This window comes from Cupressus sempervirens, chromosome 7, assembly GCF_028749045.1.
Source record: "Cupressus sempervirens isolate cs-2001-9-10 chromosome 7, ASM2874904v1, whole genome shotgun sequence".
Taxonomy (NCBI): domain Eukaryota; kingdom Viridiplantae; phylum Streptophyta; class Pinopsida; order Cupressales; family Cupressaceae; genus Cupressus; species Cupressus sempervirens.
In genome coordinates, this window is record NC_143124.1 from 183,100,327 (window position 1) to 183,111,839 (window position 11,513).

General features: G+C 30.5%; 1 protein-coding gene across 1 annotated transcript; it reads right to left on the reverse strand.

Annotated features, from left to right (window-relative positions):
* Positions 1-872: 872 nt before the first annotated feature.
* LOC149546107 (putative sulfate transporter 3.3) lies at positions 873-5,986 on the reverse strand. The gene is made up of 13 exons (XM_089791010.1): positions 5,374-5,986; positions 5,062-5,110; positions 4,661-4,868; positions 4,078-4,249; positions 3,927-3,992; positions 3,681-3,794; positions 3,115-3,231; positions 2,876-3,002; positions 2,339-2,625; positions 1,832-2,022; positions 1,658-1,743; positions 1,425-1,501; positions 873-1,303 (listed from the first exon to the last, which is right to left on the reverse strand). The coding sequence occupies exons 1-13, from the start codon at positions 5,848-5,850 to the stop codon at positions 1,160-1,162; spliced, it is 2,115 nt and encodes a 704-aa protein (XP_089647136.1). The 5' UTR covers positions 5,851-5,986; the 3' UTR covers positions 873-1,159.
* Positions 5,987-11,513: the final 5,527 nt, after the last annotated feature.

Genomic DNA, 11,513 nt, shown 5'->3' on the forward strand with positions numbered 1-11,513 from the left:
TTTATATTTCAAAGAAACCTAGCCCCCTACACACGAAGAAAAACAACTATAATTAGGTATGAACCTCTCTAATAGAAATAAACAACATATTTAAATGCGCACACACAAACACAAACGAAGATCAAACATAAATAACTATAGCTATAATCATATGTATTAAAAATGTGTCTTGTATCAAACCTTCATTGTACAAAGCCTAAAACTTATCTATTAGACCAATCGTAACATCTTCACCATTTAAAAATAAAATTTGCACTCTAAATTAACCACATAGATTGAACAAAACAAAACAAAAATGCAACTATAAATAAACACAAGAAAATTTCATGGGATAAAGTTGAACATGAGCTCAAATAAAAGTTAAATACAGATCCCTATCATTGCAATTGTAATGCTTAAATAAAATCCATCTTTTACTTGCAATTGAGCCCCTTACGTGCCTCCGTATTATGCATTCATCATACCAAGGGAATAAATAATAATAATTTTAAGAGCTGACAATACAGCCTCAGTTTGATTAGCTGACGGCCATGCAAGTTGCATACAATATGCATAAGAAAATACTTTAATTTTTATTACATACAATTATCAATCAAAATAATTAATTTTTATAGTAATACTATAATATATATTTGATGAGCTAATGAGCTATAACTATTTACAAGTTGGACGAAACATACATGCATATAAATAGTAGAAAACAATTTCAGAAGACATTCCCATTTCTTTTGTTTTTCCTTAATAAAAAACTGCCTACAAATGTAACTGACACCATTCAACATGTTCCACAAACTAATTCTTTTATTACAGTTAAATTTAGAATCATTTTTTAAAGACTACTGATTTTTACATTTGCATAAATTTGGGATAAATTTGAGATAAAGTACTTCAAAGATGATTCTAAAAACCTTCAAATATTACATTTCTGCCACACGCGGGTAATAATCTGAAGTTAGTTGTTAATATTATTGTTGATTATTGTGTATGTATGAGATTATAGTCACCTATTGGGTGACTTAAATCTATACATATGCTAAGCCTCTATAAATATATATATGAAGCCTCTGATTGACTCAAAGAAGAGTGATTATTCTTGCTGAGACATTACTTGAATAAAATCTTAAATGGGAAAAAACGGTCAGCCTGTAAAAGCTCTCTATCAAGCATCTTCCTTGAAGACAGAAGAAAGTGAAGAAACAGCTTCCCCCACGGTTAAATAGAACAAATCATGACCAAAACTCTCTATCATGTTTGCTCTTTGAAGTTTATCCATTACTCCTGACCCGGGATTTACTAGAGCCACCTATCAATGTTCAAGTGAAACCTAATTAGAACAGATTTTCTGAATATATATCTTTGCAAAATAGATTATTCTATGCCATGCCTACAAAATTCAAAACAACTCATTTGTTCTTCTTCAATACTTTAAGGCCTCTTTTCACCAATGTCTTCTTCACCTCCAGAAGACCGTTAATGCCTGTGGTGTCAATGCTGGTCACAGCTGCAGTGTCATGGATGACAATTACAGTCAGATTTTCTGTTCTCTATTTTATTCAATTTTATGTTTAAATGGTCATCATTATAGAAGATTTCTTGGTCATTTTGATAGTTTTTATATATTTGTATTATGATGATGATTTGTTCAGTTCCAACCTACCTGTAATATCCAATATAACGTACTGCAACGTGTTCTCCTTTTCCTTCTCTGTTCTCTCTTCGTCATCTTGAACCCATCTCAATATCCTGCAATAACTCGTGAGAAACCAATCATTTCCTATTCTTTCTATTGATAAATGCAAGTGTTTTACTGAAAAATAAGCGAAGAAGGTACCTTTCTCTAAGGTAGGTGGAATTAGCAAAGTAAATTGGTGATTCAATGCCAAGAATGAGAAACCCTGACACTCTCAAAGCTTCATTGTATTGTTCCATGTTTCTAAACAAAGCAGTTCCAGGAATATTGCCAAGCAGCACAGTGTGAGGCCTCGTTACATGCAGCAATATTTTAAGCACAGAAATGCCCACCTGCATATTGCCAAAGTGTACTTTAAACCCTAAACCCTCAATGCCTGATTTTTTTTAAAAAGTGAAACAAAGACTGTCAAATTGTTATGTAAAACCTAAATCCTCAATGCTCAACACATTAAAAAATGAAACAGAGATTGCTCAAGTGTTATGTAAACCCTAAATCCTCAATGCCCAATGTCCAATTAAAAAATAGTGAAACAATTATTGGTTTAAGTATGATGCAAACTGTAAATCCCCAATGCCCAATACCAAAAGAAAATGAAACAGAGCTTTCATGAGGCCAAGATTTGTACAACTTGGAAATTGAACATACCGCTATGAGAAGGCCTGTTTGAACAGAGATGAAGATTACTCCCATGAAAGCACCCATGCATGCAAGAAAATCCACCTTATCTACCTTCCATATGAAATAAGCTGCAGGGAAGTCAATGAGACCAACAACTGCTGCAATTATGATGGATGATAACACTACCACAGGTGTGTGGTAGAAGAGTGGAGTCAGAAGCAAAAGAGTCACCATGACTGTTATAGCCATTACAATATTTGATACTGCACTTTTGCATCCAGCATTGAAATTGACAGCCGAACGAGAGAAAGAGCCTGCAATACAACCCTCCTTTACACCATTATTTGCAATCAAACACAAAAAATTGGATCGAGAGCAAGGCACAGATAATAAATTTTCAAATAAAAAAGCAGCAAGAAGGTGCTGGCCTGTAGTACAGTATAGGACTAAAGCATTAACAGCACATAAATAGCATTTAGCACATTAACAGTATAACAGAATGGCATGGGTAATATTTTATAACCGAGTTGCATTGAACTCAACTATCAATATGTATATATGTACCAGATGTAACGTAGCAGGAGGTACAAGACCCTGTCATGTTCATCAATCCAATGGCCATCATTTCTTTGTTGCCATCAACCTGATAGTCCTTAATTGAAGCAAATGTTCTTCCTACTGCAATTCCCTCCTATGACACCAAAAGAAGATTTCTCAGATTAGGGATTCTTATTTCCAATGGGGAGCTTAACATTGCATATTGAAAACAAGGTTTCTATGAATAGTTTGGGCTGTTTTCTTACCGTAAGTGCAATCAATCCACACACAAGGCCAGCTTTGAGAGCCAATGTCAAAAAGGGACCATGAAAGTATAACATGTTTGTTGAAATCGGATTAAGTCCTTTCTGCAAGTGACCAATCTGTGGGAATTCGATTGAAAAACATAATGAGTTGATTGATTAGAAAGGCGGGAAGAAAGAAAAGTGCTCAAAATAGATATTTTCTTTGTGACGTTGCTATCAGGATTCCTCAGTGTAGTTTTTGAGTCAAACTCATTGACCCATGTGTCATAAGTTTGGTCTCTTTGTGACGTTGCTATCAGGATTCCTCAGTGTAGTTTTTGAGTCAAACTCATTGACCCAACTTATGAAACATGGGTCAATGAGTTTGACTAATGACACTGTGGAATCCTGAAACATGGGTCAATGAGTTTGACTCAAAAACTGCACTGTGGAATCCTGATAGCAATATCACAAAATGACTTGCTGTAGATATTTGCTATTGCTATCACTGGAAACAGAGGCGATAACAAACGAGATTTCAAATGTGGAATATAAAAAGACTCCAGAGTTGAATGCGGATTTCTTACAATGCTTATGCCATGATTCTCTGACCTCGAAACCAAGCTGAAGACAGTAGCTAGAATCACTGAGGTCAATGGAGCAGCTGCAGAAATCCAGAAGAACTTGGTTTTCTTCTGGCTCTGTCAAAGAAATAATATATATGCAATGGCATTTACAGATATAAGAATCATAATGCCAATATCTTGGCTGAACTTAAGTAAATTTATACAAAGCTATGCCAGTGACAAGAAAAGCTAGGGTAAGAGGCCTACAATGTAACGTGCCATGAGCAGAAACAGAAGAAAGAACACTCCCATTACAGCAGTTTGCCACGTCCACTGCACACAAAATGGGTTGAATTTACTTAAAAGTTCCAATTATTCTCTTCCGTATGAATTCTTCATGGGAAAATGAGCTTAAAACCTCATGTGGGTGTTTAAAGACCGAATCCATTACAGAAACCATGTCCATCTTTGAAGTGAAGTCCTTGATCCCGAGTAGAGACTTGAACTGCTGCAGAGATACTATAACAGCTGCACCAGCCATGAAACCAACAAGGGTTGCTCGAGACAAAAAGTCGATGACAAAGCCCATTCTGTGTCAATATACATATATATGTAAATAAATGTAGTACTTAAAGAAAAGGATACTTCAAAGCCAGAAAATTCATATTGGGAATGTATCAAATATTATGCTTATGGATTTGATCGTGTGATTATTTTTTTATCGATGTTTCAGATCACACTTTGTGATCCATCATCAGGATAAGAGAAACAGACTATCATGAGAAAGTGATGCTCTCTTACTCTTATCCTGATGATGGATCAAGAGCGTGATCCAAATATGATGCTTTCTTTCTCTTATCCTGATGATGGATCACAAAGTGTGATCCGAAACATCGATGCAAAAATAATCACACAATCGAATCCAGAAGCATAATTATATCATAGTTTCATAAAGATTGTGGAAATCTTCTTGTTCATATTGAGAGTGACCAAGTATTCACCTGAGGACACCAAGAGAAGCCTGGAAAACACCTGCAAAGAAGGTTGCAGTGAAGCCTAACTGAAGATAAAGAACGGGATTAGTGGTTGGAGAAACCTCTTCTCTAAGAATGGCACCCAACAATAAAGAAGCAATTGAAACAGGCCCAACTGCAAGGTCCCTTGAGCTTCCTAGCACTGAATAGATTAGAGGTGGAACAAAACTAGAATCTGCAAAAACCAAAAAAAAGAAAGAAGAGATTTATCAAAGAGAATATCCAGACAAAAGTAAATTGAACACATGCTTCATCTTAGAATGTTTCTGGATCCATTTGTGTCACTGTTTTTTACATCAACGTTACGTATCACATTCTGTGATCCATCATCAGAATGAATGATAGAGAAGAAAAGATGGTGGACTCACATAGGCCAACTATAGGTGGTAGGCTTGCAAGCCTGGCATAGCTTATGCCCTGCGGGGGGAAACCCAAAAATAAAAAATTAGCCAAGGACAAAAGATGTGTAAAACAAAGGATTTTTTGTCACAACTTTCTGTATCATTACCTAATTTATCTCTTAAAGTCTAATTTCTATGTGGATACTTATTCTAGTTGCAGAGGGCATAACTGAAGGTTGAAACAACATATAGCCATGATGTTCATAAGGACCTAGTTAAAGAAACAATTAATTCATGAATATGGAAGCAAGCAGAAGGAATATATTGTCAGTATATAACCTGAGGAATGGCAAGGCTTGCAATGGTGATACCAGAAACAACATCAGACTTGAAAAGACCAAGGCTGTATTGAGGGGCCCATTCAAGTATGGGAAAGAAATACTGAAACCCCAACCACAACTTTCTATCCCAAGGCTGGCCTTTAAACTGCCTAAATGGGTCATCAGGAAAAAATGTTTCCTTCACCTTTGCATTGAATTGGCGCATTGAACTCTTATATTCAGGTATACCAACTTTATGCACCTCTCCAACTAGTATCTTCTCAGACATTATAACACCATGGACAATATTCTCATCAGACCCATTTCTCCTATGAAAATCATCATTCTTCTCATCATCTTCACCATTCCTCGACACATTCTTAGATAGAGTTGTTGTCCTACAACTACTACCCCTGTTGTAATACACCATACTAGATAATTTCCCTTCGTTCAATGCTTTATCAGAAGAGTCCTCCACTCTTCTAGTGCTTCCCATCCTGAACTCCACAATTAAAAGTCAGCTCAACCACCTACATCACACCCATGATATATATAACAAGGCATTCCATTCAACAAACCATATTAGGGTTTTGTTTTAGAGAAACAAAGGACGGAGAATAGATGTCCGAAAAACAAAGGAATAATCAGAAGGAAGCTTCCCTTGTATGTACTTCAAATCATTTACTCGAAATCTCATACGCTAGCAGAGAAAGCCAAAGTACCATACAGTTTTGTCAGTTCATTTGTCTGGAAGACAGTTATAAATATCTAAAGCTTGGAAATTAAGCATATGGGAAAGTGGAGGAAGGGTCGCCATGTTGTGGTAATAATTGAAAACACCTGTAAATTCAAACGAATAGACAGAGAGAATCTTTTTACAGTCTATGCATGGTCTGTTGACTGCCCCATTGAAACATAAAAGTGCTTTTCAGTGTGCATTTGATGTGAAGAACACTGATATGACTGATCGTCCAACCATAAGCTACTTCCTCTCATGGTCAAAGAATTTTGTACAAAATTAAATCTATAAAAAGGAACATTGTGGTTTGAGGAATGTGTCACTGTTGAAACACTATGCACAATCTTGTGCTACCAGTGACTTTATTTCATATTGGATTCTTCACATTTCAGTTTAAATAGCATAGCATATTCTAAGCTTTAATATCTGTTTATGTGGTTTATTTGAAATTGTATTGCTTAAACATCATACAATAAGATTGGATTTGTAAGCTAAAAGTATTAAATAGTTAAAGTTGACATACTTTTTTAAGCTTAATGTTTTCCTTTATGTATGATGTTTAAGAATGGCTCAATAGGAATGATCATCTAAACATAGATATCATAACAGCTTCCACTGACGGAGAAAAAAAATTGTACCCAAAGAAATCATATATAAAGAAGATTGCAGATTGAAAGGATGCCATACACAATCTTGTGCTGCCAGTGACACTAATTGTAAGTTTTAATTTGTTCAAATTGATCATTAAAATAGTTAGATTCTAATAGGAAAAAAACAGTGATTTCAAATAAACAGCATAAACAACTTTGGATCTTAGAATATGCTTGACCATCTTTCACTGTCATTCTCCTCTTTAATGCATGTTCATAGAACTCATAGTTCATCAAAGTAGAGAAGAGAATCATGCTCATTGTACAAGTTCATACTAGTCCTGAATTGGCGAAATATATTTTATTGTCCATGATTGAAAATGAAACTTCTTCCCGATTCAAAACCCAACTTTACAAAACCAGTTATTTTGTTGTCATTGGCGTACGTATTATTCGCAGCCGCGGCGAGTCGACTCTTGCAAGTTCCACTAGCTTTGTGTACCGCACTGCTGCTAATGACAGGCCAATCATATCTCTCTTTATTTGATGAATTAGATTTTATTCTCTATTTGGGATTGGAATAGTTCGTTGAAATTTTACGACTTGAAGGAATGGAATTGTTAGTAGAGATTAAATGTCAAATTGGGCATTTACCTACAAGCCTTGAAAGAATACATATAAGTGTTCCCCAGGGTAAAGCGACCTATAGAGTTTCACGGTTATTCATTAGTCCCGCCTGTCTATAGGCGAGACTATTGTTTTGACATGAACTTTTTACTATTTTCTTGCATTAAAAATTGTGCCATCAAAAAAATTAAAACTGATTGTCAATGTTCTTATAGACTCCAGTGAACTAATTTATTATTTCTAATTTTATTTGAATATTTCTTCTTTTTCTAATTGGTCACAGATATTTTTGCCAGTGATTTTTTGTTTTTTCCACTTTAGAAATTCTAAAAAAATGAATGGCTGAGCATATTATTTAATAGTTGTATGCGACAAACTCCATGTTCCATATTGAAATTTCACAACCGGTACAATTGATGATTGTTGGTTTTCCCAAGAATGGAGTAAATAATAATTGTTAGGCAACATAGGTTGTGATTTATTGGAGACATAAATAGATCTGATCTTGGCACAATAAAAATACTTTTTAAAATGCACAATTAAAATACTTTTTAAAATGCACCTACTCAAGGACCATTCCATCAATATGGCCAAATGCATGGGCAAAGGAACGTGTTTGACATAGGTAGATTTTTATTTTTCTATTTAAAAATTATGGACTTTTTAGTTGGCCAATCAAAAATGAAAGAGGAAGATATATATGAATTTCTAATGATGTTTAATAGCTTATAACCAAAATAAATGTCATATGATACAATGTGTCATGGTACCATCAAAATAATGTCAAAAATCTATTAAAATTGGAATCAAACAACTCATTTAATATGTTGTGCATTGTGTTATTCTTTAGTTCTTAATTATTTTATATTATATTTTGATTATCAAATTTTTAATTTTCATAAAACATATTTTAGAATTAATTTTAAAATTGAATTTAAAATTTAAAATTAAAGAGAATATTAATCAACTATATTGTTTTGATAAGAAAAAATTGACTATATCTCTAGTTTTAGTATTTTCAAGTTTTGTATTAGAAGGTAAATATTTTCGCACATACAATAATTTTTGTAAAAATAAAAATATATTCAATATTTTCTTTTTAGATTTTAATAATATTTTGAACTGTAATTGTTTTTATTATTATAAAAAATTAAAAAATAATATCAATATTTTTATTCTTTAATTTGAATTATTTTTCTTCTAATTAAATCTGAAAATTTAATGATAAAATAGATGATCAAAATTATATTAATAATGTATCTATATATTATATTTTAATAAACTTAAAATAATTTTTAAAAAGTCTAAATATATATAATTAAATATTAATTATATTTAAATTTAACAATACATATTATATATAATACAATTATAGGTAGATAGATGGATGGATAGAAACTAATTTAATATCTAAAAACTTATTATATTTAATTATCTATTCAATAAAATAAAACAATCTATTTTGACATACATAGCTTTATTATCTTATTTTACTTGTATATATATTTATATTTGTTTTGTATAAATATATGTAATATAATAATGAATAACATTATAGTTCAAATTTTATGTAAACTAAATATTTAATTTTATTTCATAAATAATTTTTAAAAATATTAGAAATACAAAAATTATTTAAATATATCCTTTTATTATTTTTCTTCCAACTTAAATGCTATTTATTTTTAGCATTAAAATTTCTCTAAATGTTACTTGTAATTAAATTTATGATCAACAACTCTCATACTTTTGCAATAAGGTTGGTTTGTAGCTATTACATAGCTCTTGTTTTATTTGTCTACTAATTAGTTATGGCTAAATTCCTCATGAGGATTCATAAGGTATGCAAAGGATATATTATGTGTTATTAGTTCCTATTGTAGTATTGTAGAACTATAGGCATCTAACTAAACTTAATTCATTATTATTAAATTTTTTTAACAAATCAAGTTCAAGATCTTTTCTTGTTTCAAGTAATATAGTTGCTCAATTTTTAATAAAATATAATAATAAAATCTATTTTCTAAAATGTGATTGGTTAACACAAATCTTTAGATTTTTTAATTTTATTTTAATACTTCTTTGTAGAACTATGAAACTATTTAGTTTCAACTAATAATATATATCATTTATTAATAATAATATATCAAAATATTTCTTTTTTTAATTTCCAAAATATTATTATTATTCCTCTAATTTAATTTTTTTAAAATTAACTATGCATTATTCATAATTTTAGAATAATTTTTTATTTACATAAAAAATATAAATTATATTAAAATTAAGTTAATATAATATTTTAATTGTAAAAACATATTTTTTCACAAAGATTTTCAGTGTAAATTCATTTATTATCAATCTTCTAAACAATTGTATTAAATTTAAATAGTATAATTAAACATGAATAATGTAATTATACTATTTTAGTTGGAAATGAAATTAAACCTTAAGAACATAATTAAAATTTTCATAATTTGAAAAATATTTTTAAAACTAATGATTAAATTACACTTTAAAAATTAAATTACAAATAATTAATGTCGATAGACATTCTACAATGGCAGAATGGTGTAAGCGTGTTAATGTTAACTTTTATTCTTCTAGGTTAAATTTGACAACCATCTACATGTCAAAAATTTCAAATCTAATTATAAATAGATATACTTTTAAAAATAATTTAATAAATACCACTTAAACTATCCATTTTAATTATAATATTTGGAGATATAAATCATTCATTTTAAAATATTTAAGTTAGTAAAAAACTAAATAAATGGAGATAAAGGAAATATAAATAATTTTAGATGTAATAAATTAAATTATAATTATTTTGTAGTAGATATCTATAGTAGATATCTATCAACATTTCTTTAGATAGATTTATTTAAGATATCTATACTAATTTAATTAATTTTCATAATTTATATGAATACGAATTAATATAATCATTTTTCATTTCATTAAACTTATTAATTAAAATAGAACTTCATTATTTAATACTTCAACAAGCTAAAGTTAATGGCAGGAACTATACTTGTAGCCTTGCTATCTTAGTATTATTTTTATTAGTTTTGATCCTCCTATGTAACTGTCAAAAATAAAAAGGCACAAGAGAAAAGTAAAATGTTAGTTTCCTAGTTTTTATGGGTTAGCATAAATTAATATTTAGTAAATATTTGTTATTTGATTATTATTCCTCATCTCACATATAGAGAATTGGAAAATATTTCTAGATGCTTTATTTTAGACATATTCATGTGTATAAATTTGTAGCCTTCTCCTTATGGAGCATATTGGAATAATGAAATTTAGTAGCTTATTTGCAAGGAATTTTGTATTTGCTTCTCAAATTTATTCTCTAACTGGAGATGTTTTTATATAGAAATAAATCTATGTTTTGCAATGCTTTTTTTTCTTTCTTATTTCATTTGAATTTCATTTAATTGGAATTGATGTGATTTCTTTTTTTCAAGTCTAGTTTAATTAATTATTTAAGAAAAAATTGCTTTAAAGTTTTTATTTTGAAAAGATGCTTTTATTTGGAAAGTGTCTTCTCTTCATTCACTTCTCACTTTGGATTTTGAGTGAGAGTTAGCATTTTGCTCCATCTTGCGCTGGACAAATCAAATTCTTCTTGTTGTATTTGATTCGTGTATCAAATCTTTATGTGTAGTGGATTCTTGGATTCATTTCACAATTCCTCAACTTATTATGGAGCCATTCATATTTTTGCAATGAGTTCCATTTCTTCTCATATTTCCAAGTTTTCTTTATTTGTGAGAGGTGGGGCATCTTGTAACTTTTCATTTTCTTCATGAATGTAAATGAAATGCATTGCAATAATTTAGTGGTTTGACAATTAGCATTCCCCCATGGCCTTTTTTATTTTATTTACCTAGATGGGTTTATATGAGCATTTACATGTTTTCATTTTGAGAATTTGGGATTATAGAATTGTTATTTTGCCCAATTTTTATAAGTTCCTAGTTTGGGAATTTTATTATATAAATGAATCATTGGGTGCCTAACAAAAAATGTGTTTTAACTTCAAGGGTTTATTTGAAGTTTGATTTTTGGGAAAATTTTGAGGTTGCATCATTTTGAGTGCTTCCCAAAATTATTGTTTGGCATGTTCAATATAAATCAAGCATTGAAATGGAATGTCCTTAATTTTTGCAGTCCTTCCATGGTTTTACTTTGTGA